Source organism: Stylophora pistillata, chromosome 3, assembly GCF_964205215.1.
Source record: "Stylophora pistillata chromosome 3, jaStyPist1.2, whole genome shotgun sequence".
NCBI classification, from domain to species: Eukaryota; Metazoa; Cnidaria; class Anthozoa; order Scleractinia; family Pocilloporidae; genus Stylophora; species Stylophora pistillata.
This window is the reverse complement of record NC_142521.1, coordinates 12,423,128-12,449,228: the sequence shown is the minus strand read 5'-3', so window position 1 is coordinate 12,449,228 and position 26,101 is coordinate 12,423,128. Positions and strand designations below refer to the sequence as shown.

Below are 26,101 nucleotides of genomic sequence, written 5' to 3'. Positions count from 1 at the left end.
TTAAGAGTTGGCCACTTTCTTTTTTTAAGACGAATAATTGCAACCGATTGTCGCATTATGATCCTTGGGGCTAACTGCGCCGAATTAAACGGTGTGTGTCAAATTTAGTTGAGTTCGCGGCAGGTCCCTGGCCTTGTTTATTTCGTACAATGTGTGACGGGAATGATGACATCAGAGTCTTGCATTTTATTGTTTTTATTTAAAATTAATGTAGCGCTAGTATTGGCCCCAAGGGGAGCTGCGAAATTCGAGCCAAGCAAGCGAGTAAAATGAACCACAGCGAGACTGAAGGAAGATCTTCAAACCTAGAGAAAGAAATAACTCCGGCTTCCGATTTTAGCTTGATGCCAGGCTATTTGAAATTAGCAAATGATCACCCGAAAATTTCAAATACCCTCAAAATTTAACCTTTGCATGGTTTGCTCTCTGACTTTGAACACTGTTGGTGGAGATGAATCAGTGTTTAGATCTTCCTCCGTCCCACTACAAAACAGGAATATTAACACATATCTGCCACAGTTATTGCTTTTGGGGAGAAAATTTCCTTAAAGTGCTTATGACACCTATTCTTTTAGCATTAAACTATAAAAATAGAAGTATCTAGAGGGTGTCTGGTAAGATTTGGGGGTGATTCTGATGCGTCTGTTATTTTACGAGAAGATAAAAGTCCGAAATTGAGTCGAACTTAGGCTCCCCGTGTCTCTTTGGCCGCGTTGAAGAGTACTGGAACCCGCGAAGTAACGGTAGTAACACCAAGTTTATCAAAGAAGCAAAGTGAGTGTGGAAGCTACTGTTTACAATCTTTTTAGCCAAAAAAATGCCATTTCGATGCGTAGTTCGGGGTTTTTCGAATATCTCTGACTCGATGAAGAATATTTCCCATTACAAGATTCCTACTGTGTTCCTACGCCCAGTCCCTCTTTGCATGGTCAGACATTTTATCTGCGGATTATAGAGCTTGATAAAAAATTCAGAAAAGGGCAGAATACCACAAATGTTGCAAAAACATGTTTAAGAGTCATTATATTTTGATGTAGAATAGAAAAAAAATAAGTGTCATAGGCACTTCGACGCTTCAAAGACAACAGCGATATGCTCTATTAGGATTCAGAATAGAAAACTTGCGTTTCAAGTTTTCGCCAATACGGTAAGCAACTTCGTCAACCAATGAACTACCCGTATTTACATCTCTTGCACAAAGCTTAACAATCTGAGAGTGTAGCCATTCAGAACATAGATGCTGGCTTTTAACCAATCAGGAGCGGAATTCAATTGGTACACGCGTGACAGTTTCCCGCACTTACCACCAATAGCGTGAGAGCTCTTAGACACCACTTTTGATTGGTTCAAAAAGGTATCTAATCTGCCGGTTATCTCTATCTAACAGTCAAAACCATAACTGTTGAAGAAGGTTCAGGGAGACTATTTCAGCTTTCCATCTACCGTTTCCCACACTGATGACGACTTCAAGCTCTCACTTGTTCCTAATACTTAGACAGTGCATGAAAAAGCGTCCAACGACGCAGCAATATGCAGTAGTATTCACAATTTTTCCCTCAAAAGATGAATCCTGAGTTGTAGAAACAATTTTACGCTGCCAGTAAGCGTGGGTAATATCATCTGAACATTAAATCTTTAAATTTGCGTTAAAAAGGTGGAAAAGCACGGAGACGTATTTATCAAAGGGACAACAGTTGTGAAATCCAATTCTGTCTCTAACATTAGATTATAAAGACTACTCGAGATCATTTTAAACAGCCGCGCGGTGGTCAGTCGTCATTATTCAGATTCTCGCGGTCTTCAAACTTTTTATCCACCATCCAGGAAAGCGCACTCAGAAAGGCTGCTAACGTGACAGAGGGAGCCTGGGTAGGAGACAAAAGTAAAAAAAAAAAAAAAAAAAAAAAAAAAAAAACACATTTAAACAAAATGATGATACCTCTCCTAAAGGGCCAGCAGCACTCATGAATGAAATTCAGTTTCTCCTTTTTTTTTTGTTTGTTTAAACCGTATCCTCCCTAGCTCTAATCCAATACTTAATGATTCTTAAGATCTTCCTGAGCTCAACCTAGAGGAAAACCTAGCGACCACGCCGAGATGCGGTACACCTCAAATCGCACCTGAAGACAGGTGTCAGAGGACAGAACAAAGCAGGAAGTAAACCAAGAGGAGTTAAGAATGCAGAAACTGACGCACGTTGTAAATGACATACTTGAAACATTTAGGAATACATTTTGAAGAATTATGAAACCTCTAGTGAGAGGTAAAGAACCCACTTGTTCGACTTGAGAGGAATCAAACAAACAACAACATCACAAAATCCCGATAATTACTCGGGCTTTCCAAAGAGACGCCCAAGTTGAAATTCCGGCTTCGTTCTTTTTTTTCGTTCAGTTGCCGATGGCAGTCAAGTCCTTAACACACATGCGCGCCGTTTTGACTGATGAGCTTAAGGCATGCATAATGGCGGAAGAAGAGAAGTTTTAGAGGTGCAAAATCAGCACAGTTACTATGTATAATACGCTCCAAACACATACAAAATACGCATACAGCGTTCGCGGTAGGCCCACACTACAGTAAAAGATGTCGAGCGTTTTCGGAACGTGTCGGACCGCGAACCCTATCAAAGATCTCTTTATGAGCGAACATCTATCAGTGAACCGGCTTTCATCAAGAAACATACTATATGAACTGAGCTATCTAATGCTAATCAAGAGAAGCATAAATGCAAATCTCATCGTGTATGTAGACGTGATCGTGAACCAAACAGGCACAAAAACAAAGTTTCTCTCCAACAGAAAGCCCGAATGAAGGCAAATATGCGTCTAATTTACAACTTAAAATTGACCTGAATGTGTCGCGCGTGTGCCAAAAATGGAATCCTTCTGAGGGTCCTTCCGCTAAGTCCATGACTCTTCCTGTAGTAAAATAAAATAGAACATCAAAAACTGACCAAAACAATGTACAAATATCGCGTTCCAACGAGACAGATGTTAATGTGAACAGATGGATGTTCATCTTCTAATGTCTTTATTTGTAAATCTAAGTTCTCGTGAGGATTCTCAACCCATGTCTGATTTCGGATACACTTCCACTGAACCACCACAAAACCTATAACTAAGTGAGGCTAGAAGCTTACAGTCTGCTTTTTATGGGTGCTTAGCTGACCTGCGCAAAACATGCTGGTAGGATCAGCAGTATCAAAAGCGTTCTGTGTAGAAATAGGGTACGACATTTGGTCAATTTTAACAGTATACACTAGACAAACTCTGTGAAACCAACCTCGCTATTTCTAAAAGCTCCAGGCTCAGATTTGTGGCATCGTTATGGACAAAACTGAAAAAGTAAAAAATATTTAGCCAGTGAGCACTGAAACTCATTATAGTACATTATATAGTACATTATATAGTACATTATATGGTACATTATATGGTACATTATATAGTACATTATATAGTACATTATCAAACAACAACAAACATATGAAACATATGTGTGAACTGCGGTTATGAGACGTATATGAGCACGATCCTTCGCAGTAAAGCACTATTTGAGCAATAGTGAAAATCAGACCTGAAAAAAATTTCAGGCCTGTACGGGATTCGAACCACTGACCTCTGCGATACTAGTGCAGCGCTCTACCAATTGAGCTAACAAGCCAACTGGGAGCAGGCCATCAAATTAATTCGACATAAACCCGTAGATGATAAATCAAACAACAACAAACATATGAAACATATGTGTGAACTGCGGTTATGAGACGTATATGAGCACGATCCTTCGCAGTAAAGCACTATTTGAGCAATAGTGAAAATCAGACCTGAAAAAAATTTCAGGCCTGTACGGGATTCGAACCACTGACCTCTGCGATACTAGTGCGGCGCTCTACCAATTGAGCTAACAAGCCAACTGGGAGCAGGCCATCAAATTAATTCGACATAAACCCGTAGATGATAAATCAAACAACAACAAACATATGAAACATATGTGTGAACTGCGGTTATGAGACGTATATGAGCACGATCCTTCGCAGTAAAGCACTAGTTGGCTTGTTAGCTCAATTTGGCTTGTTAGCTCAATTGGTAGAGCGCTGCACTAGTATCGCAGAGGTCAGTGGTTCGAATCCCGTACAGGCCTGAAAATTTTTTTTCAGGTCTGATTTTCACTATTGCTCAAATAGTGCTTTACTGCGAAGGATCGTGCTCATATAGTACATAATATAGTACATTATATGGTACATTATATAGGACATTATATAGTACATTATATAGTACATTATGAAACTCATTATAGTACATTACATAGTACATTATACTCATTATAGTACAGACAGGAGTAAATTCACCCTTTACCCGTTCTTACAGTTCATCAGAATACAGAAGACCCTCGCTAACTTGAGCTCGGTTAAATTGAATTTGAAGCCATTACATTTGAATAAAATGCCTTTAAGCGACGAAAACGAACTCCTCGAATAATATCTCGAACTGTTTTCGTTTCCCTCGGTAGTCCGAATCAGCGGGGTTCTACTGTAGCGGGTCCATCGAGCTTTCTCCTTTTATACGATGTTAAAAAAGCGCTCATTTTCTGAATGCTGATGTGATAGCGGAAAACGTTTGATAAAACGCCAACTCACCGTAACACTTCCAAGTCTCTGTTCAGCAATTCCGTTGAAAAGAAGAAATAAGAAATGTTTTTTTTTAGCATATAGTAACAGTAACTCAAGTCGTTATCAGCCAGGGCAAGAGACTGAAGTCCTCACATGAGCCATACTCTCACAATGATAAGTTGTTTTTCGATCACTTCCATAACTGGAGATCTCATCAAACAACCAATCCTGTGTCGTGAATTTTGCTCACGAGGCCATTCCAAGCAACGCGTTCTTCGCAGAAACATTCAAACAACACGAGCGATTGATGTTACATCGGGGCCGCTTTTCGATTAAATTGTCGTAAAACCAAAACCACAGCTACCACAACGACCGATCAAAACAAACGAAAATGTGTCTTTATGAGCAAATGCGAACTCAAGGTGAGAACGAGTAAACTGCCTGAGGAGGGGAAGAACCCATGTGAGCTAGTCGTGATTGGTTTTAGTTTTACATCTGATTGGTTGAAATAAAGGGCGCCAGTGTTCTGGACCAATCACAGATTGTAGCGAGGCAAACCGATACAATTCCGGAATACTTCCAAAACTCAATACAAAATTTCCTTATTCAATGGATACAGGTTACCTCCATTCTAACAATAAACTTGAGAGGAATTTCCCTTGAAATGAGGACTATAAGGGAGAATCAGCCTCTGGTTAATTTTCCTTTGAGTAAAACAATAAGAAAATGGCACTTCACAGGAAAAGCGAAAAAAATAAAAATAAAAAAATGAAAAAATAGAGCAAACCTTATGCCAAGTATCTGTTGCACAGGAGAAATTATCCCTGCCTGGAAAAAGAACAGCAAACGTACAACATCAACGACACCTTCTCGCTGACAAATACGATATATTATCCTCATAAGGCAGTAGATAAAGCAATTCTTACCCTCATAAGCTCAGCTATGCAGGAATGATAAATGGAGAATATTGAATTTACAGAGGGAGGTCCGATGTATTGCACGATATCTGCCCTGTTGAATGAGAGAGAAATGATGCCGAAAAATCATCGTCAACAACAACAAAAACAAAAACAAAAAAATGAAAAAGCAAAGGCATCATACTGCATTATCGATAACTGAGAATGACGTGTTCGAACCTTTCTACCACTGGACTTCTTGAACTACCTTCATTTACGTTGATTAAGAGACACTAAATTCTGGAACCTTTTAGAATAAATCGCAAACACAAACGCCCGTTTCCAAGGCGACAGGCCGTAAGAAGGAGGTTAGTTACTAAACTGCAAGGGAAGCCGGCTGTTTTACTGACACCCACAATAGAATTTAAAAAAATCCGATGGCGAAAAAAAAGAGACTAGAGTCCGAACTCCGTAGAAAATGTTATGACAATTATCACGACATTCGGTTTAAATAAAACTCCTTAAATTTCCGAAGGGATCAAAATAAGCGTGAACGAAAACTGAAAAACAACAACCAAAGACTAAACTCCGAAAGCAGAACAACTAAGACACGCGCGAGAAAATGTCCACGCCAGTGTTTCCAATGTCAAGGCCAAGACGAATGAACCCCAACATGATTGGCTAATTCACGAAAAATCACGCGAGTCACGCGTGAAAACAAAAATAAAATGGAGGGGGTGTGGAAAAGCGTAATCGAAATTAAAAAAGAAACAGATTTTCCACAGATTTAAATCTTCACTCAACATACCTGTCCACAAATGCCAAGTCTATAGCTTTAGTCACATTAGAGGTGGTCAGGATGATTACGTTAGGGAATCTGAAAAGGTAATAGTGAGTCTTAAATCAGGCGGGTGGGGCGATTTTTCGAAGACATTACATTAAAAATACTTATTCTCTTAGACTGTCGTTTGTATTATCATCATAGATGGGGAATTAAGGGAAAGAGTAAGAGTATTGAAAACGCAATTAGAAAAGATAAGAAACGAGGGTGGAAAGAGGGATAGAAAAATGACAACAACGACAAAGGGCAAAAGTAGAAGAGAAAGGCACAGAAAAGGAGTACACGAGACAATGACAACAGAACAACAAAGATAATGAGGAAAATGAGAGAAAAGTGCAACTTCTCATGTCTGATGCGGAGGTTGTTTAGTCAATCAAATTCAAGACTAATTGACGAGTATACTAAAAGAAAGGTAAGGGCTGAGTTTTGCAAACTCTAGAGCTTCCATTCATGGTAGAAAACCAAATTTGGAGTCACATTCTAGATACGAGGTTGTATCGAGTGAATCAGATACGTACTCGTGGCGAAGATACTTAACAATTATTGGATGAGGTTGAGCATGATAGCGATAATTATCAGGGCCAAAGTTTGTGTTATCTGCGTAAGCCGAAGACTGAGGCCGATAACACAAACTGAGGCCTTGATAATTATCGCTATCATGCGAAAACCGAATCCAATGATTGTTTTATTATGCATATCCCTGGGCTGCACTTGTAAAGACAAGAGTGCATAAAACTATTGTCTGTAGGTATGACATCACTTCTACGTATAGTTTAACAACTGATCGTATGAGATATTTGTAATGTTAATCGTCGTTATTTAGCCGGTGCAACACTGATTTTTCTGAGGAATCACGTCAAGATGATGATCTATGGACTCCCAAATCTCCAGCTTTTGTGGTTAAATGTCCCTTAGGAAATGTAACAGGGGCATGTTCCTACAGGTAAACAGCACTGATGCTAAGTCCACTGTTCCTTTGTCTACATTCCCTCCATGCAAATCAGAATCGAATATTTTCAAGAGAATCTTCAGTTTTACTGGAGTAACTCGGTAGCCTGTTTGAACTTACAGTGTGGTCCATCTCACTTGCCTAGGTTGACAGACTAGTTAAAGCTAATTGAGGAAATTATCTTTCAAGACCTCTGTGGGTTTATAGAGTGATTACCTTTTAATGTGATCAATCTGTGTGAGCAGAGCATTTACCACTCTTATTGCATCTGAAGGCTCCTGGCCCTGCATTGCAGACTTGCGAGCTGCAGTCAAACTCTCAACCTGCCAGTTCATATAATGTAGCATAACTGAATGTCTTAACACGGGTGTGTAATCCCCGCAGGAACCGTACTTGTGCCAATTTTGGCCGGGTATGTGCCACTGGCCTCTCAGAACCCCTACCCCATTAGAGTCTATTCTGTGGCCAATTGGGTAACGTAATATTACGATCCCAACAGAGTCACTTTCTGTTGATGCATCTATCTTATTGTTAAATCCCTTCTCACCAGGATTTTCTTACCTCCAAAATCTCAAAAATGTGTGATCCCTTTCTAGAAATTCTAATGAAAATGCAACCCTATCAGGGCTTGACTCCAATTTTTAAACTTACAAGCCAAGTGGCTAGTGACAACTTAGATGTTTCGACAATTTCAGTTTGTTTACTGGCCAAAATTGCGATTGGAAATCGAAAATCACAGCCAAAACTGAATTTCTACTAGTCTGTGGCTAGTTGGCTACTGTTAGTGTCGAGCCCTGCCTATCATAGTCAATTCAGTTGAGAAAAGTGCATCCCTATCTAGCAGCATATCCCCATAAGCCTATTACTGGGAAGTATCTGCCGCCCCCCCCCCCACCCCTCCTTTGGTAGTTGCATTAAGAAGCATGAAAATTCAGCTGCCCCAAAGAATAGAAAAGGAATTTGTAAAGTGAACTTCAAGGATATGTACCTCGTCTATCAAGACACAAACAAGTGCATCTTTGTCATCGAGTAGTTCTTGGATTTTCTGGAACATCTTCATCACAAGTTTTCCACTCTGTTTTAATCAAGAGAGTAATACAATAAAAAAGAAACCAAAAAAATAGTAAATTTTAAAATGCTTAAACACTTGAAAGAGAGAAAAAGAAATTGTAAGTATGATACTAGTACTTTCCTCGGAAAACCATTTTGAAAACAGACTATGGCTATTTATCTCTATCAGCTGCCCATAGGAATACCTTGGGAAACAAACAAAAAAAAATGGTATGGTAAATGTACATTCAAAGAACTGAATTAGTCACAGAAATTAAAATTTCTAAAAACTTACATATTTTTTTGTTTCTAGACTTATAGTATTTAATGAAACAGGGGACAGCATGGCACAGTTGTTAGGGTACTGGACTTTAATAATAATAACAATAATAATAATAATAATAATAATAATAATAATAATAATGAATATTTATACAGGATAGCCCTACAGTGCAGGAGCACTGTTATCAAAGGGGTCCTGTCTAAATAACATAGTATAAGGATAAAAACTAGAATAAGATAAGAATGACTATGCACCTAACTAAATGCCCTCTGCAAAAAATTGATCTTAAGACTCCCTAAATGGTACCCTACTGCTAATTTTCTTGATTTTTAAAGGTAAAATTGTTGCAGGTTCAAACTTTCCACTTTGCCGTGGTTCTAGCTAAGAAATTATGCTGCCAGCTGAAATTTGAAGCGAGGCAGCTCAAAGGTGGTGAAGGATTGTAAGTGTGTGACCTGAAAGGTGCCCGGCCCATTGTGCTTTACCAAGTGATTGCCAGCCAAAAATCCAGCCAGTGATCACCTCTTTTCCATCTGGCGATTTATGCAACCAGTGCTTAGCAACAACAATCCTGCCTTGCTGTATTCAACAGACTTAAACACAGTGGTCTTCAGCAGCACTTTCCACAGAACCAGCCCTCTGCTCTGGCTCCAGTCATTCAGGATTTTGGCTGATTTCTTTCTATCATTTTGGAATATTTGTTCCATTTTTGTTTTAACTGGTCCTGGAGTAGTGATCAATTATGTGGTTTCACAATTTTCATTGTGATTGCAACAGAACTGTACTTTCATGCTGCCTCACCTATCTGACAATCTAATGCTCAGTTTTTGAGCCAGTGCTTTGCAGAGAGATGTCTTCCCAGTTCCTGGTGGACCTTGTGCAAAAAAAAATTACTTTAAATACAACATTTAAGATGGATCATTAATTCTTGAGATGTCTTGCTTTTGGATCTACCCCAAAACAATTCCCAAAATTTTTCATCATGATTCTTCATAACCCACACTTGTATTCCACAACTTTCCAGACCTGGAAAGAAATTCTAAATTCCATGACAGTCCCTGACCTGCTCTCACCCTGCCATTTAGAGAAAAATTCATGAAAATTATTACCTACTAAAGTCACAAATTTCCTTGAGGTAGAAGGTACATTTGTGGCCTCTTTAGGATGGCTAATTAATGTTATGAACCAAGTTATCCTGTTCTTGCCTACCCTGTCACAAATATAAACTTCTTCCCTGAACAGAGAGCAATCTTTGACCTCTTCCATCCTTACCGTGAAGTAGAATCACTCTATTCCATGATATTATGTTACTGTTCACACCCCTAAACAAAATAATGATCATTTCAGTGTGTCATTGATACAGTTTCTGGGATAGAAAATGAAATAGTTAGGGAGAAATGGAGAATTTTCACACTACACAAGTTTTATTTGTTCAAATCATTTTATGTGAATTCTCTTGCACAATCATTTCTTCTCTCAGTCAAAAATTAATAAAGCCTCTAAGGCAATTTTTTTCAAGGTCTTGCACTTAGTCTGGATCTTTATACGCCTGCACAAAGCTTTCTTCTATGCATTCTTCCTTATGTTGTTATTAACCCACAATATTTCTTCATGTGGGGCATTCATAACTTCTTCAAACGATGTATGTAAATTAAAAATAATTGCAGTGGGAAGGGATTATTCCTGACCTGTCTGAGAAGAGTAATGTTGTCATTGCGTAGTTTATCAGCTGTAAAATAAATAAATAATAATAAAAAAAATCAGAAGAAAATATCACAAACATGTTTTCAAAATCAAAACTGAAAAACTAGAAGTGAAAATTAAAGGGTTTTCTCACCTGGGCTTTGACATCTGAATCAAAGATCAGACTTTCCCACATTCCGTGAAAATCATCTGAAAAGGAAAGTATGTCGTCATAATTAAGGATTTTCTTTTATTCATTCATCCAATTACTCAGCTGCAACCATCGAAGCAAATATTTTCATCAAGGAAGAGGGTTACTGCTTAAATAGCTGGACTTGCAATCAGAGGCCCGAGGCTGAGTCATTACAGACTTGCAAACAGCCAACGGGTTGGCTTCCTACAAGTTGGCATTTTAACCTTACTGCCTTTTGGCTATACTTAACAACACTGAGGATGGATAACAGTTATAATAATCAAAAAAATATCATAGGTAATATTTGCATTTTTTTTTATCACCTCAAAGTGGACTGACTTATGCACATACCCGAGGGAAGAAGCCAATGATTAGCCGCTGCTATGTCGTCTTCTAATTCTTCTGTTGCTGGCCCATCATCATGCAATTGGAAAACATGGATTGCAAGTTTGCAATTCTTGAGATTACTCTGTTCAAAAAGAAAAACAGCCTTGCCACATTAATGACTACGAGTAGAAGCATGGAAAGCCATAGATGAGGTCATGGCATTGGGACAGTATAGAGTCATGGTTCCTGAGGTCCACACTGCCATCAATACAGAACTTCTTAGCCTTTTAACTCCCAAGAAATGAAGATCCAATTGTTAATTCTCCCCTCTGACTACTACACATTTCCTTGTGAATTATTGATAAGAATTTGGTGTAAGATCACAAAAAAAAAAAACAACTGTAATTCTTGTTAAGTTTAAGTATTCTCATTACCTGTTTGCTTGATTATGTATGGAGTTTATAGGGGGAAGTTACATGTTAATCATATCTGGGAGTTAAAGAGTTGAAGGTGGTAGTTAAAACAGGGATTTGTTCAGATCCATGAGTTTCATCTGAAATATGTGGTTGCTCCATTCCATTAGACTGATTTTCATTTGACTATCAAAAGTAACCCTGAATTTCTTTGGTTTTGGAAAACTTGGGCCAACATCTAAGCCAATCCAATCCAAAAGTAAAAAATGATCCCAATTTGGTCACTTGTGTTTTGCTGCACTTCAAGCAGCTTTCCTGTTTTTACTTTGAGTTCTCTAATCATCATCATCTAATGATGATGTTAACCTTTGCTCCAATTGGTGGTTGTGATTAATAATTCAGTTTTGGTTTTTCAACACTTACAAGAAAACTGCTCTAAATTACAAGACTCGTTGTTTGAAATACATTATCTAAACTTGTTAGAATGATTTGTATACCTGTCTCTCTTTAGACACTAAATCTGTGTCACAGACACTCACAGCTTTCACATGCTCCGTCAAAAACCCATCTGTGAATTCCGTGAAGGTGGTGTCGCCATAAACAGTTGCTTCACACATCAAAAATTTTCTCACACGCTCTTTTATAAAATCAGAGCGGGCTGTGCTATGAGTTCAAAGATTGAAAATATGGTTATACAAACATTACTTTTACAAAAAAGAAACTATTTTTCACTCAAAGTTTTTTAGTAAATAGATACGTCGGGTTTAACTTAACAATATCTTTTCCTGAAGCATGTCAAACTTTGTACTCGGCTGTACTGCTTTTAAATCACATATGCAAGTCTTCCGGGAATTGGTACATTCCAAGTGTTCACTTTTTGAAATAGAAACCAGTTAACCCATCTTCAGTCTACAAAATTTACGTGAATCTTGGATTTTTAAAATTGTTTTCATTTCCATTATAGTTTTTTTGGGGGTAATCGACCATCTTCTTCATTTACCTGGATGGATTTTGAAGGACTTCAACATGGTAGGTTAGAGGAGCCTGAAGAGGAAGGGCCTCTGAGAGATCATGGACTAGCTCCATAACAGAGACTAAGTTGATCTTGCAGGTCTCTCTTTTGTTCTCAATCGCTCAAACAATTTCAATTTACGAAGGTATTCATTGCGGAAAGAGAATTACTCGTTCAAATTTTTGCGCCAAGAAAAATGAACATGCGATAAGTTACAGCGAAGGACAGCGAAGCTGTGTAATGTTGACATGCGCTGAATCATCAGACGCGATACATCCACACAGCGGATAAGAACAACAACATAAGCGCTGCAGAGTTTGCGCAGTTCCGTTTCCGGAAGTCTCGCGCCACATTTGAACGGCATAGTTTGCAGTGAAATTTGGCGAAAATGGCTCTTCCTTCAGAAAAAGTTCATGAACTCAAACAGATTATTCACAGTCAGGTATCTCAAATGAACGTGCATTCTAGGATCAGAGACTGTGTGGATGAATCGTTCCGAGGAGAGGATGCTGAAAGCTCAGGAATCGATGAAGCAGGGCTTTTGAATGCGTTGAAAGAACGAGGCATCGTTGATGATGTGATGAATACGCTAAAATTCGAGGGTCTTGAAAGAGATCCGAGACGACTAAAGGATAAAAGGAGGGTAGATGCCTCGGACGAAGTCCCGACAAGGGGTATTAACATTTTACTCTAGGTAGCCAAGTGTTATAATAAAGTGTAAAAGATGCAAAATGATTGTAAACAAACAACTGTTTTCGGACTCTGTTAAACGCGATGGCAACACGCGTATATACATGTACATTTATGTACATCTTTGAATGAATCAAACTCCATTTAGAACGTTTTACATGTGTGTTTCCTTACAAAATATAACTAACTTGTATCAATTATAATGATATTTAAAGTGGCTGAACTCTCCAGTTGGAGGTACCACACGAGGGAAACAAACGCGTTAGATTGGTCAAATTTATGAAATTACAAACGAAAGTATTTGTTTTACACCCTTTTATTATTATATTAGAACTGAAAGCTTATCATTCATTTCCCTACTTTTAGCATCTTTATTACTAGTGATTATAGTTTTAGCACACACTAAGGCATTGTCTGTTCAGTAAATGGTTTGAATCCAGGAAGTAACATTTGATTGTATAGTCAGATCGTCCTGGTAAGAGTAATATTCCTGGATCGAGTTGTTGAAAAGTGGGTTAAGAAAACCCAGGGTGAGTGCAAAATCTGATTTTAGATCTGAAAGTTTTAAAATTCAATATGATTTTTTTTTACTACAATTTGATGATTAGATGTTCTGAGAAGAAAAGAGAAAATTATCCAAAAATGCTTTTTAAATAAAGAAATAGTGAAATCAGGGTTAAAAATTAACCCTGGGATCACACTAATCAGCCTTTGAAGAACTGGGCCACGATAAGGACTATTAGTCGAGGAGACTGATGTTTTGACAACCTCAGCAGAAGTCATCATCGGAATCAAAGGAAGAGTTGTTTTTCAAATGAGTGTTGTGAGTGTGGTTGTGAATTCTGATTGTCCAGTCGAGCAGAAAAGAGCAACTCGATTTCATTGTTTGATCATTGATGTACAGTACTTCAGTCTTTCAGGGAATAACATCATGAGAAAACTGGCTAATCAGTTTACACAAATCAGACATATAATGCACAACTGACAAACAACTTTTAGCTCTGATTCTAATGAAGACTCCAACTAAGGAATTCAAAATGTGAATCACTACATCTAACAACACTGTCTTCTTCTCCAGACAACCATCACTCTGATAATCAACTCTGATAATCAACAATTAGGCATTGCTTATTGTTGTTGCTGACATTTTGTGTGTTTTGTAGTTGGTGTGGATCCCACTAAACGTTATCTATACCTACAAGTGCTTGGAGGCAAAGCATTTTTGGAACATCTGCAGGACCCTGAACCACTGCCAGGAAAAGTCACATCCACATTTACCTTGCATGTTCATTTTAAAGGACAGCGATTCAGGTCAAGACCTGTTCCTTGTGCCTGTGAACCAGACATAAATGAAGGTATTAAATTTTCCTTTTGATTTAATCTATTGTAGGTCCTTTCAAAACCCAATCCTTTTGGCTACTATGGGCTCCCTCAGTTATTTACACAGTCTGTCTTCCATAGGATTCTTGCTGGAACTGCAGAAGGATGGTGGCAAAATGGCTGATGCAGCAACTCTTCTATCAATCTCAGATTACATTCATCTAGTCCTTATTAAAACAGATCCTTCAGGTGACACAACACTTATTGGTTCACATTTCCTTCCCTGGAGGGACATTCTGTCTGCAGCAAATGGAAGATTGACATCTGCTGTGGAAATAAATGGTGTAGGCGCTGAAGCGAAAGTGCCAATGGGAATAGTAGAGATTAAGTTTGAAATAATTCCAAGGTTGAGTCAGGTGAGGTTATACTTGTATGTGCATGAACAGATGTTTTCATTTCTTTTAATTGTATATCATCAGCAAGTCAAAATGTGATTTATTTTAGTTACTTGTGGGGATATTATTTAACAGGAAAAAGAACCCTCCAAAATTTGTCTCCCTCAAAATCATGAGGCTTGGTAGCATAGCTGGTAGGATCTAAGAGGCACGGTGCAGCCATTAAAGCCTGTTTAATTTTTCAGACTTCTTTGTCTCCAAATTCTCTAATAACAGGTTAATAGCTGCTAGGATTATTTTGTCTCCATAAAACATACTACCACCTTTAAAAAAAATATTTTGTTTCAAAATTTCAGATCTTAACAAAAGAAGTAATCACAGCACAAGAAAACTTGGAACACTCCAGAATAGCAGAAAGAGAGCGACTCTTCTTGGTATATGCAAAACAGTGGTGGAGGGAATTTCTCCAGATACGTGCCTCTCATAGCAACAGACTTGTGAAGATTTTTGCTCAAGATGAGTGTGGCACCAATCGTCCTGTCTGCTTATTTGTGTGTCCTCTCCGTGCTGGGAGATTACTTGATAGCCCCCGGCATGCTGCAAGATTTGTCAGTCTATTAGGGTATGAACATGCGCCATCTGTTGGTGTTGGAAGGGCAGAGATGTGGAGCAGTTTGCATGCATTTCTCTGCAAAGGAAAAGGGGTAAGTAATTGTTGAGGAAAAGTGACAAGAACTGGAATTCTAATGAACAGATTTAGGAATAAGAAAAATGCTGCTAATTATCGACAAAAAATACCAGAAGTGTTTCAATCATAATTTGTTTATCTGCTTTGTTTTGGTTTGTTTTGATTTTATTGTTGTCAGAAAGAATGTGTTTTGCTGTAATGTTTGCTTTCATTATATCACTACTTAAAGGATTGTGAGGATCATGCAGTCCTATTGTGCAGTCTTCTTCTGGGTTTTGGTCTCAATGCATATGTTTGTGTTGGCACCAAGGCAAAAGGTGCTGCCCATACCTGGGTGATGACAATCAGCCCTGAGGGGGAAGTCAACTTTTGGGAGAGTTTGACAGCTCACAGGTATCGTTTTATCTGAATATTAAGAATGTATTTATCTAGTTCTATGTTTGTGACAGGAGGTGCCAGCAAACTGTCTCTTTACCGCCGCCCAGTTAGTCCAATGGATAGTGTGCTGGACTGTTGTGCGGGAGGTCGAGGGTTCGAGCTCCGGCCCGACCAACACTCAAGGTCTTAAAATAATTGAGAGGAATTTGCTACCTTTCTATAACATTAAGAAATGGTTAGATATTCTAGTCTTCTCAGATAGGGACGAATAAATGGAGGTCCCGTCTCCTGCAGGGTTGGGGGTAGGAGACATTAATTTCCCACGCACGAGATTACTGTGTGATGGATGTCCTTTCTGGGGGGGGATGGTGGGTGCAAAGGGGTTAGGTGTCAATTGGGACGAAAGTTCTGTTCCTTTCTCCTGCCATTGCCGTGGCGAATGAATTAAACTAAACTAAACTAAACTTTATGATAAAGTCAACTCCAGATTACTTGAACTTTAGAGGGAATTGAAGCAGGTTCGATTTATCGCGTTTAAGGACAAGTTACCTAAAATAAGGAAAAAGTGGTATACATTTTAATCAAATTGATGGAATTTTAGAGTTGTCGATTGTAAATTGAACGATTCAGTTTGAAGATGGAATTTTAAAGGAGCAAAGCTGTATTGAAATGGAATGCACTGTTAAATTCATCTTCTATACTATACTACGGTTCAATACTACATATTATATGGCTGTCTCACAGGGACTGGGAACTACCGAATTCACGAATTTGATTGGCTGAAATCAATATTGAAAATAGTCTAGATTTTCCCGCTAGACCGGCATCTAGACCGGTCTACAAAAAAAAAGGTACAAAGAATATAAAAAATTGGCATACAAGACACAGCCATATCATAAACATCTTATTAACCGAGCTAGGTCGGTCTGTATGGGAGAATCTTGACCTCGGTCGCTGATACAGACCTCACTGCGTTCGGTCAGTACTGGCGACCGAGGTCAAGATTCTCCCATACAGACCTCCCGCTCGGTTAATGAGAAGTAAATACTGAAGTTTGTTTTGACACCTAAGGTATTGAAAACATGGTTTGCGTTATCAAGGGTAAACCTATGTAGTGGATGACCTGGAAGGATAAGGTAATTACTTAATTTTTGACAGAAATCCAGGGGAAATCGAGTTTTGTTCGTGTCAGCGCAAGGTCCGATTTATCGGGGGTGCGAGTTATTGAGGGTCAAATATTGAAGTAAATGTGCTCGGAAGTAAGTTTGTGCAAGGTCTGTGGTAGCGAGGGTTCAAGTTGTCATGGCTCTGATTTTGGTTAAACCTACCATTTTACGTGAATTCATTATTTGGCATTTTATTCGAAAGGTACGCTCACCGCCCAGTAAACCCTGATGACCCCCCAGCTCTCAAGCAGTCCCGCCCTGATCACCCATACAGAACCGTAGGCTGTGTGTTTAATCATCGGACCTTTTACGCCAACAGTCAGGTTAGAAATCAAATCACAACCTGAGAGTTACTCGTCTCCCTTTAGAGCTTTTGTCGTTCATTTTGTCATTTTGGTCCTGAAAACTCGTACGACCAATTTTCAACACATCAGATGCGAAGAGTAGAAATGATTAATAGCGACATAGTCACCCAGGTTTTTCCGCATTTCCCCCTCCCCTTTTTTTGTTTGTTTTTGCTTTGACTTCTGAGAGCGCGTTTCCATTGAGTGTCCTAAAACCAAAAACCAAAGTAATCGCAGCGGCCAATCCGAAGAAAGGAAAGTATCTTTAAGAGCCAATGAGAAGTCAGAGAAAAAAACAACCAAACTGGGAAACGCGGGCGACTAAGGCATGATTAATGAGATTGCTTTTATTTTTGCATCTGATTGGTTGAGAAAGTGGCGCGAGTTTTCTGGACCAATCACAGAATGGAGTGAAGCGAAACCAACGCAATCTCTGATTATTTTCGTCATTCAAATGAAAATTGCTCTATTGGCACGCTGTCATACTCACCTTTCTTCTTATTGGCTGTTGTGATTATTTAGATTTAGTTGCTCCTCACGAGCGAAATTTTTTTTTTTTTAGGTTACCAGCGCATTAAATCTTTTTTTTTTTTTTTTGCGCCCTACAACTCCTGTATCGACATGTTTTGTGAATTTGCAACACAGGAAAGGAAAATTTGGGTCATCTAAAAATTTAAGAAATAAATTTGGACACTTTATAGAGAACTGGTTCCCTTGACAGGACTGAGATGACCTTGAGCGAACTTCTTCAATGCTGCGAACCACTCTTTCAAAAAGGAATATGTTGAGAATATAATGCTACCAATTAAGATTTATTGAAATATTCATTTGAGAATGGAGAATGCATCTCTTGTTGTAATATTGAATACTGACCGCTGCACATCTGTTTTCAGCCAACAGATTCTGTTGAGGTTTGTCAATTTGAACTTCAGAATGAAGCACGGTGGAAGAGTATGAGCGAGGAGGCTTTACGATCCGTGTGTGGACCTAAAATATTGGTGCAGAATTTTATTGTCTACGTTTTTCCCCATACGCGATTTGCTGTTTTCTCTGTCGTTAGTTATCCTAGCTACTTTTTGCATACATTTAATCGTCTGGCGTTTGTCTAGCGTAACAAACTATCGTTTTTAAGTTTTACCCGGATCCCATGATTGACTTTAAATATAAGATGGACTAAGGGGTTTTTGTTCTTTTTTATCACAGCCCAGCGGCCCAGTCTTCCCTCCCATGTATCCTTCTGGTGTGGACTCGGCCCTGGTTAGCAATGACATGGAACACGAGCTGAGGGGCCTAGTAACGGATCATAGAAGGGTAAAATTTTGCTTCAGATTTAAATGTTACAATCATCACTAAAGAAATTTGCTTTGGATTAATTTTGGATGCTAGTCTTCTTCTCACCGTTCGATTTATAATCGGCATCGATCGCTCCATATACTTGAAAAAGGGACGCGCCAGCTAGTTTCTTTCACAGTGGTCCTTTGGGATGTTACGTAATGCTTTCACACGCCCACTCCCCAGAGAAGCGTTCAGGGAGCGTTGTGTGACATTCAAACATCGGCTGTGATGGAAACTACGCATGAGTCTGATCGTTGGTAAATTTCCCATAATGCTTTAGGATCTCGGCCTTAACACCACATGGGATGACGAGTTAAGCTACATTCTTACTCCAGCTCTCGCTGCTTATGAATTGGAACATAGCACGGGTGTTTCCGCCGGGAATGAAGAATTTCAACAAGCTATAAGACGAGCAATTCCTGACGGTCACACTTTCAAAGGGTTTCCCATCCAGTTTGTGCATCGTAACGCAAGGCGGGCATTTGCCACATGCCTGAGGTAAGTCGCGTTTAATTTATGACTCGGTTGTTTGCAAGGCTCTAGAAATATGTTTTTTTCCAGGAATACAAACCAAGTGAAATGGAATTTATCTCAATTTCCACCTGCGAAAAACAGCAAAAAAATTTTTTGAATGTTTTTTTTTTTTTAATCCTAAGCTCATTCATATGAACGTTTCGAATGGCTAAACTTCTACTTTGGCTAGATTAAGTGCTACGTGGCTAACAAATGTAAACGGAAAAACTTGCCTCTGATGTTGTTTACTTTATGTTGAAAAGTCCCTAAATAAAAACCATCGTGTTGAACACAACAAATGCAAACGATTTCCCTTTGTTGGGCAAACGGCTGAAAGACAGTAGGCAAAAGTTCATATCGTGCTGTTTGCCTCCCGCATAAACGTTTTTCAGAATCTTCAAATCCTAACCTAACTTAACCGTTCGTTCGTGAACGTTGTGGCACGAAAAGTATCCTTGTGGTATACTTCTTCAGTCTGATTAAAATTCTGTTTCGAAACAACTGAAAGTAGGCGGTAAAAATTATGTCTTTCCCAGGTCACCGGTATGTGAGGAGATCATTTGCTGCCGCGGTGATCACGTGAGATTGGCAGTTCGGGTCCGAGTGTTCACCTACCCTGAAGGCGCGTGCGCAGTATGGATCATGTTCGCTGTCAGATATCGATCAATTTTGTAGATAAAATGAGATTGTAATTTATTTTTTGAATAAAGCACTTAGTCCTCTCTCACAATTTAACTCTAAGCCACCCCAAGTCTTCAGATTAATATTCTCTGGCTGGGCCAGCCGTGGTTAGACTGCGTGGAACGCGAGCTCATATCACAACTAGACATGGAAATGAACGAGTCTTGGTTTCGCGGGCAATTCGTCTTACCATTTATTCCTTTTATCGGAGAGGAAGAGAAATTAGGGAGTTTAAGCAAATCACTACGGCTGGCGCTGCTACGGCTATCGTGGTTGACGAGGCTTGGGGAGAGTACGTCGCCGTAGCCCGCCAAAATTCAACTTTAAGCAACGCGAACTAAAAACCTAGTACGGCTGAGAAGTGTAAAACCAATAAATTAAGCGTCTTCGCGGTAGTTTATTGCACGTCTAAAAACTCAAAATGACTTCGTTGAAAGGGACGAGGGATTCCAACGTTTGGAAAAAAAATTGTAAGCAATCCTGTGCACAGTGAATGAATGAATTAAAATATTTGAGCTTACGTGTAGTAAAATTGCCAGTTTGGAGCTTATAAACACCAAAGCAAAGTTTCTACACGGTCCCTCATAACCCTCGTCATTCCTTGGCTTCAGCTATTTGAATTTCAAGTAGTCTTTGAGGTTTGAAAAGGAAAAGTTAGACTTTCTACCCACGCATTTCACTTTGCGTTCGCTGCGTTCTCCATGTGCACACTGCTTCGATCCTTCGACAAACCCGGCGGCAAAAATAAAGGCAGATTCACTCGGTAAGGGACAGCAAGCTTGATAAATATTCCCGATAAGCTATTTTTAAAGATGTTAAGTGTATTTCAATAGTTAAAATTGCTCAGGAGAATGTATAAAGCGAAGAAAGAAGCGAGATAAGTTCACGTACCACAGACTACGCCGAAACCTTCCCACTCGCGTAGAAGGATTTCCCGCTACGGCTGGATGGGAACCACTGACATGCGCAATGACTCGTTTCTGGACAATTTTACTTCCGGTAGCCGTAGCAGCGCCAGCCGTAGTGATTTGCTTAAACTCCCTATTGACTGCTCAGCTACGGAACGTTTCTTTATCTCAAAAACCTTACCATTAACTTGTCGTTTATTATTCCCTCTGCTTTGTCTTCTGTCCACCGAAACTAACTTTGTGGACAGAGAGACGGCAAGAGAAGAGTGTGGCGGGATTGTTAGTTGGTTTCAGTAAATCCTGAATTGACAAGTTTCTCCATATTTCTATAACAGTTTTTTTCCCTGAAAAAAATGGCAAGAAGGTCAGTTCTGAATCTTTCAAAAGCCATAAAACATATACCACTTCCAAAAAATTTCATAATTTATTTTTGTTCGTAGCGATGTTATGGGGCTAAAATAATAAATCTAAGAATATATGAGCTCATTATTACCTATAACAGCCAGAATGACTAATATCTATAAGCAGTACGAAGTTGAATTTCCCAAAAACTGAAAAGTAGTCTGTGTCACTCTGTGCTAAGAATGATTCCCTATTAAAGTCCTAGTTGAGACGTCGTGCTCCTGTCGTGTCGAACCTAATTCAGGCAATTAAGTTCAATAAGAGCGCGGTGGAAGTACGGCGTCTTTTTAATTAAGTTCGGCAAAGCAATTAATTCCGACAAGTTCTGCCACGAAAGACACGAAAGCGCTTTGGACATCGTGCCTCTGCCGAGCGAAACTAAATTAAAAAATTATGTTCAATGTATTTTGGCGGGATTGTTAGTTGGTTTCAGTAAATCCTGAATTGCGTACGTACAACTCTAGTCCGATGTCTAAATTAGAGTCGTGCTTCTGCCGTGCTGTAGGCAAACCTAATTGGAATTAAGTTCGTCCCGGAAGAAGCATGACGTCTCAACTGGACGTAAGTCGCTTTGTTAACTTATGACAAGTGAAATTGAGACAATGACGTCAGCAGAACTTCGCCTCAAGCTGGTAATGAGTTCCTCACATGCGTATTACTGGTGAACTGTATTTAGGCAATATGACATAATAAGACTAACTGGCACCTCTGGGAGACTCCGAGATCAATCACGTTATTGATTACGAGTGACTATACTTCAAATTCAGTTGTTTTTGCCATGAAAACTTGAGTAAGATTCTGTCTGAAAGGCCGCCAACTTTGCTTGACATGTAATTGTGTATTAAATATAAAGGGAGTGAGTTTTTTTCAAGAAGCTGTGATGCTGCGTCGGTGGAAGTAACAAGGTAATCTTGGTTTTATAAAGTAAATTGGCTACCGTAAAGAGTTTCGAAGCTGATGTTTCGAACGTTAGCCCTTCTTCGCTCTGACGAAGGGCATATTCAATACTGTATATTAAATATGTTTATAGCTCATACAAATGAAAGAGAAATGTCATCCCATACTTCATTTCTATGATTTATGAAGCCGGTGGTATTCATTGCTCGTGCTTTTATAACTTTTTTTTCTTTTGGTTTCTCTTTGTTTGACAACTTTTAAGAAAGTGTCTGTTTGCCCGTGGGGATCTTCTTAGCCATAAAAAACAAAAACTTGCAAGAGTGATAAGTATTTGCTGCTGGTTTAATGTATTTTTAAAAAAGATTGGCCTTGTATATCGGATCAGCTCTTCTCTCCCCCCCCCCCCCCCACCCAAAACGTTAATAAATTTTATTTTAACCGCCCAAATTATTTTCAGAGCATTCTCTATTACCTTCCATGAAAGTGCACACAGACTGTTTCACTGAACTTGTGGTAACTGTTCGACAGTAGGCTTTTGATGTGTTATTCGAGTTTCACTCACGCAACAAAGTCTTTAACAACCAAAATGCTATACGCGATGGTGCTAATTATCAGGGATTATGAAGGAAAAATTTCATATGAATTTATCCAGAAAGCCCGGGGCTAGAAGTCAGGCGTTATATGTACTCTTTTTTTAAAATAAAATTTGACGAGCATTTTATGATTATGTTTTGGCGATAAAGTGGGAGTTTGAATTTCACTGTATTAGAAATGGGCGTTTCGTTCGAATTTGGATAGAAAACGAGGTCAGAAATTTACCAAGATTTACGAACAAAATTTGATGTTTTAGATACTTTTCGGGCAATCGCGATTGACTAAACATTGAATTTAGGAAACTGAAAGTTGCTACTCTGTAAAACCTCCTTTTCACGTTTTAATAATTAATTTCGTACGGGTGCCTTTTATGCTCCATGTTTGTTTTAAACTGCAGGTGCGAAATACTTATCTAAAAAGTTTTATCTATTGGAGATATTTGATGGGTATTTCTGAGATTCGGGCAAGACGTTGATAAGTTTTGGGAGGTTTCTGTTCGCATAATATTTTGCAGATTGAAAACAAAAAAGGAGTCTGTAATCACTCATCAAATATTTGGTCCTCGTCATCGACTCATGTCTGAAAATAAAAAACTCTTTTTCATTAACTCGGAACGGAACGTAAGTAATTATTTATTGACACATTTTATTTGTTATTTATGACGACGTTTCCGATAGGTCGCAATAAATGTCTACAGGGGAGATGTTGCCTATTTCTTCGTGGACACCTTTCCAAATTAAGCCTTTTTGAAGGAGTTTCCTAACGCTGGAAAGTTTCTTGAACCTAATGCGAAATGTTGTTGTCCAGAGAAGAGGCGTTTTCTTTCGCCGGGATTTTATTGGTCGTGTTCGTTTGTGGTCTCGTGGGTAACTTTCTTGTCTGTTTGGCGATTTACTTCGACAAAGATCTTCGCCAACAACACTCGAACTACTTTCTTTTTAACCTCGCCGTGACTGATCTTCTAACTGTGGTCTTTGTGATCCCATTTTGTGCTGCGGCGCTGATTCAAGGGGATTGGAACTATGGTGATGCGTGGTGTCAAGCAACAGCTTTTGTTTACTACAGCTTGGCAATCGTTGGCCTTGAAAGTTTAGCGTTCATAAGTTGGGATCGATTTTATGCCATAATCTATCCCCTTAAATACAGGGGGAAGGTAACACCGAGGAGAATTTATGCAGCCGTTGCGTTCAGTTGGATGTGGGCCTTTATTTTTACAATCCCCTGCGCAGCCATGGGTTGGTTTAGATATGGAGAATACGAATCTATGTGCACTTATAACTTCACCGGTACAGGCAATGAGTGGAAAATACGGGTCTTAATTTACAGCGTTCTTACAATTGCACTGTGTATCATAATTCCATCGACTGTGATACTCTTTTGCTACTTTCGAATAATCTCCGTAGTGCGACATCAAAACAGACGAGTGAACACCATTACTTCGAGAGAGATGACGAATTCTAAAAATTCGCGGCGCCAAGCTTGGAGAAGCTGTTACAGATTTAAAGGTTTCCGAACAATAACTGCGGTTATAATTTTGTTTATTATTTCGTGGACTCCTTTTAGTGCAACACGCTTTATTAAAACGGTTGCATGGAACCATGAAATTATTCCCGCTGTGGCAGATACATTTGCAACTGTGCTGTCTTTGTTTAGCACAGCCGCCAATCCTTTAGCGTACAGCCTCTTGAGAAGGGACTTCAGAAGAGCTTTTAAAAGGCTTCTTAGACAAATATGCTGTTGTGTTAAAAGAAGAGTAGATGAAAACGAAGAGTAGAGTAAAGACCACGAAAAGGGACGTGGCAAAACATTTTGATAGTTACAAATGGAAACACATGAGAATGGAAAAAAATTGTTTCGTGGACGAAAGTTCAAGATATTGCGTTGTTTGAAACGCAGAATAGATGAATACGAAAAGTGTGAAAGTAGGACTGCAGGACAGTGAATCTCTGCGATTATTTCAACTGGTCAGGGGATCTTCAAAACCTTTAATCAATAAGAATATGTGGTACATTAAAGAGAAGTGAAAATCGAAACTTGTTTTAATCGTAGTTTCAGTTTCTCCTTAATTTATTTGAAACGCCATTAAACCAACTTGACTCTAAATAAATCACCTAAGTTGACTTCAAGCGCACAAAACCATTTTTAAATATTAATGAAGTACTGTAGACACCTTTAATGGTGACTGTAGCTGTGAATGAAACTTTAATTTTCTTTGTTAGCTTGAAAAGAAGGGGAAGGGCCGCATGAGTTTGAAGTAAACGCATTTCTTTAGCAAGCTGCAAGTGTTAAGAGCTCTCTTTAGGAATAACACCAGTTGACCATTTTGTCCTCTTGACTTTCGGGATGGTAGAAATAAATTCAAGTACGACATGCTTTCCGATTCTGTTTCTTTCGTCGATTATTTCCTTTATTTGATATTGTCATTGAAATTCAGATTCTCCCACTAATTTCGATGAAGAGCTTGGATAAAAGACAAAGAACCGTGTCAAAGTTAGTTTTTTTTAGCTTTCAAACATCCAAAGCTGCAGTAAAACTGGATAGCAACGGTGGCTGACCAAAAGCCTTTTGCAAATATTTGACTTACAGTGTAATTAATTTTGAGATGTCCAGCTATGAAAAGAGCCCCATTGTTATTTAAATCATCGGGGTAAAGTTGCTTGAGACATGTTTCTTGAAATTTATAAGCATTATTTTCATCTTGAATACGATCTGATACGTTCTGCGAATCACCCAAGTTGTAATCCAAGAAAATAGTTATAGAATTTAATATTATTTCTAGTGATCACCTTTACAAGACTGCAAACTTAGTAATCAAACATTTCATCTCTACTATTATCTTTCATTACTTGATGAATGGCTGCTTTTCTTCTTCTTTGATCCTATTTTACTGATGATTGGTCCCGATAAAACCACAGGGTCTTTCACAGCGGATTACTATAGAGGTTTAGTTGGACTTGCTTTTGAGCTCCGTAAATATAAAGTTGTGTGAAATAATCAAATAAATAAAGTCTTACCTTCATAAAGAGTAGTCTGTGCTGTTCTTGTCGCGATTTGAGGCCGTTTTGTTGTGTTTCAGCTTAACGTCCTAGCACTACAAAATAAAAGGGAAGGTAGGAAAGCCTTGTCTCACACACGCTCGCCAAACTCGCTCGAAAAACACACTTAAATACTTCCCCTTGAATCGAAACTTGGCAGCACGAAAGCCAAATAGTTGCCCTTCAATTTCACCGAAACAAATCCCACAAAAGTTGGGTTGTCGAGCAACCAGCCCAGCGAAAATGTTAAATTGACCGCCATTTCAACGCCATTAGAATGCGCGTCCGCCAAATCCTGTGCAGTCAAAAGTTCGTTACGACGCGGTCGGCCTAGACACTAGCAAAATTAGGCCCAAGGGGTAGCCCTACGATATGAATGATTAGTCAGAAATAAATACCAACCCACACGTGTAGGGAATATTTTGCTAAATGGCTTGCTGTTTTGCTAAACATTGGCCACAGTTGACAATATCCTAAACTGTTGAGGACCCAAACCAACTGC

At 39.0% G+C, this 26,101-nt stretch overlaps 3 protein-coding genes and 1 long non-coding RNA gene across 6 annotated transcripts; 2 read left to right on the top strand and 2 right to left on the bottom strand.

Moving 5' to 3' along the window:
* Nucleotides 1–179: 179 nt before the first annotated feature.
* LOC111335233 (pachytene checkpoint protein 2 homolog) lies at nt 180–12,470 on the bottom strand. Its single transcript, XM_088752591.1, has 17 exons — nt 12,242–12,470; nt 11,739–11,904; nt 10,853–10,970; nt 10,463–10,518; nt 10,314–10,354; nt 9,898–9,947; nt 9,427–9,499; nt 8,487–8,548; nt 8,281–8,369; nt 7,509–7,615; nt 6,311–6,379; nt 5,533–5,617; nt 5,394–5,434; nt 4,634–4,651; nt 3,283–3,336; nt 2,849–2,918; nt 180–1,865 (listed from the first exon to the last, which is right to left on the bottom strand). Exons 1-17 carry the CDS (start codon nt 12,325–12,327, stop codon nt 1,770–1,772), a joined length of 1,281 nt encoding a protein of 426 aa, XP_088608717.1. The 5' UTR covers nt 12,328–12,470; the 3' UTR covers nt 180–1,769.
* Nucleotides 12,471–12,564: 94 nt separating this feature from the next.
* On the top strand, nt 12,565–19,817 carry LOC111335238 (centrosomal protein of 76 kDa). Its single transcript, XM_022941110.2, has 10 exons — nt 12,565–12,927; nt 14,107–14,298; nt 14,405–14,679; nt 15,015–15,362; nt 15,576–15,739; nt 17,093–17,213; nt 18,128–18,232; nt 18,438–18,545; nt 18,850–19,067; nt 19,619–19,817. The coding sequence occupies exons 1-10, from the start codon at nt 12,642–12,644 to the stop codon at nt 19,755–19,757; spliced, it is 1,956 nt and encodes a 651-aa protein (XP_022796845.2). The 5' UTR covers nt 12,565–12,641; the 3' UTR covers nt 19,758–19,817.
* On the bottom strand, nt 14,456–25,896 carry LOC148734562 (uncharacterized). 3 transcript variants are annotated; one of them, XR_015998542.1, is made up of 5 exons: nt 25,579–25,896; nt 20,853–21,015; nt 18,633–19,171; nt 15,137–15,346; nt 14,456–14,587 (listed from the first exon to the last, which is right to left on the bottom strand). It is a non-coding gene; the product is annotated as an uncharacterized LOC148734562 (long non-coding RNA). The 3 variants fall into 3 exon arrangements; XR_015998541.1 differs by lacking the exon at nt 14,456–14,587 and having other exon boundaries at nt 14,983–15,346; XR_015998543.1 differs by lacking the exons at nt 14,456–14,587; nt 18,633–19,171 and having other exon boundaries at nt 14,983–15,346.
* On the top strand, nt 22,919–25,587 carry LOC111335239 (G protein-coupled receptor 161B-like). The gene has a single exon (XM_022941112.2). It carries the CDS (start codon nt 23,358–23,360, stop codon nt 24,336–24,338), a length of 981 nt encoding a protein of 326 aa, XP_022796847.1. The 5' UTR covers nt 22,919–23,357; the 3' UTR covers nt 24,339–25,587.
* Nucleotides 25,897–26,101: the final 205 nt, after the last annotated feature.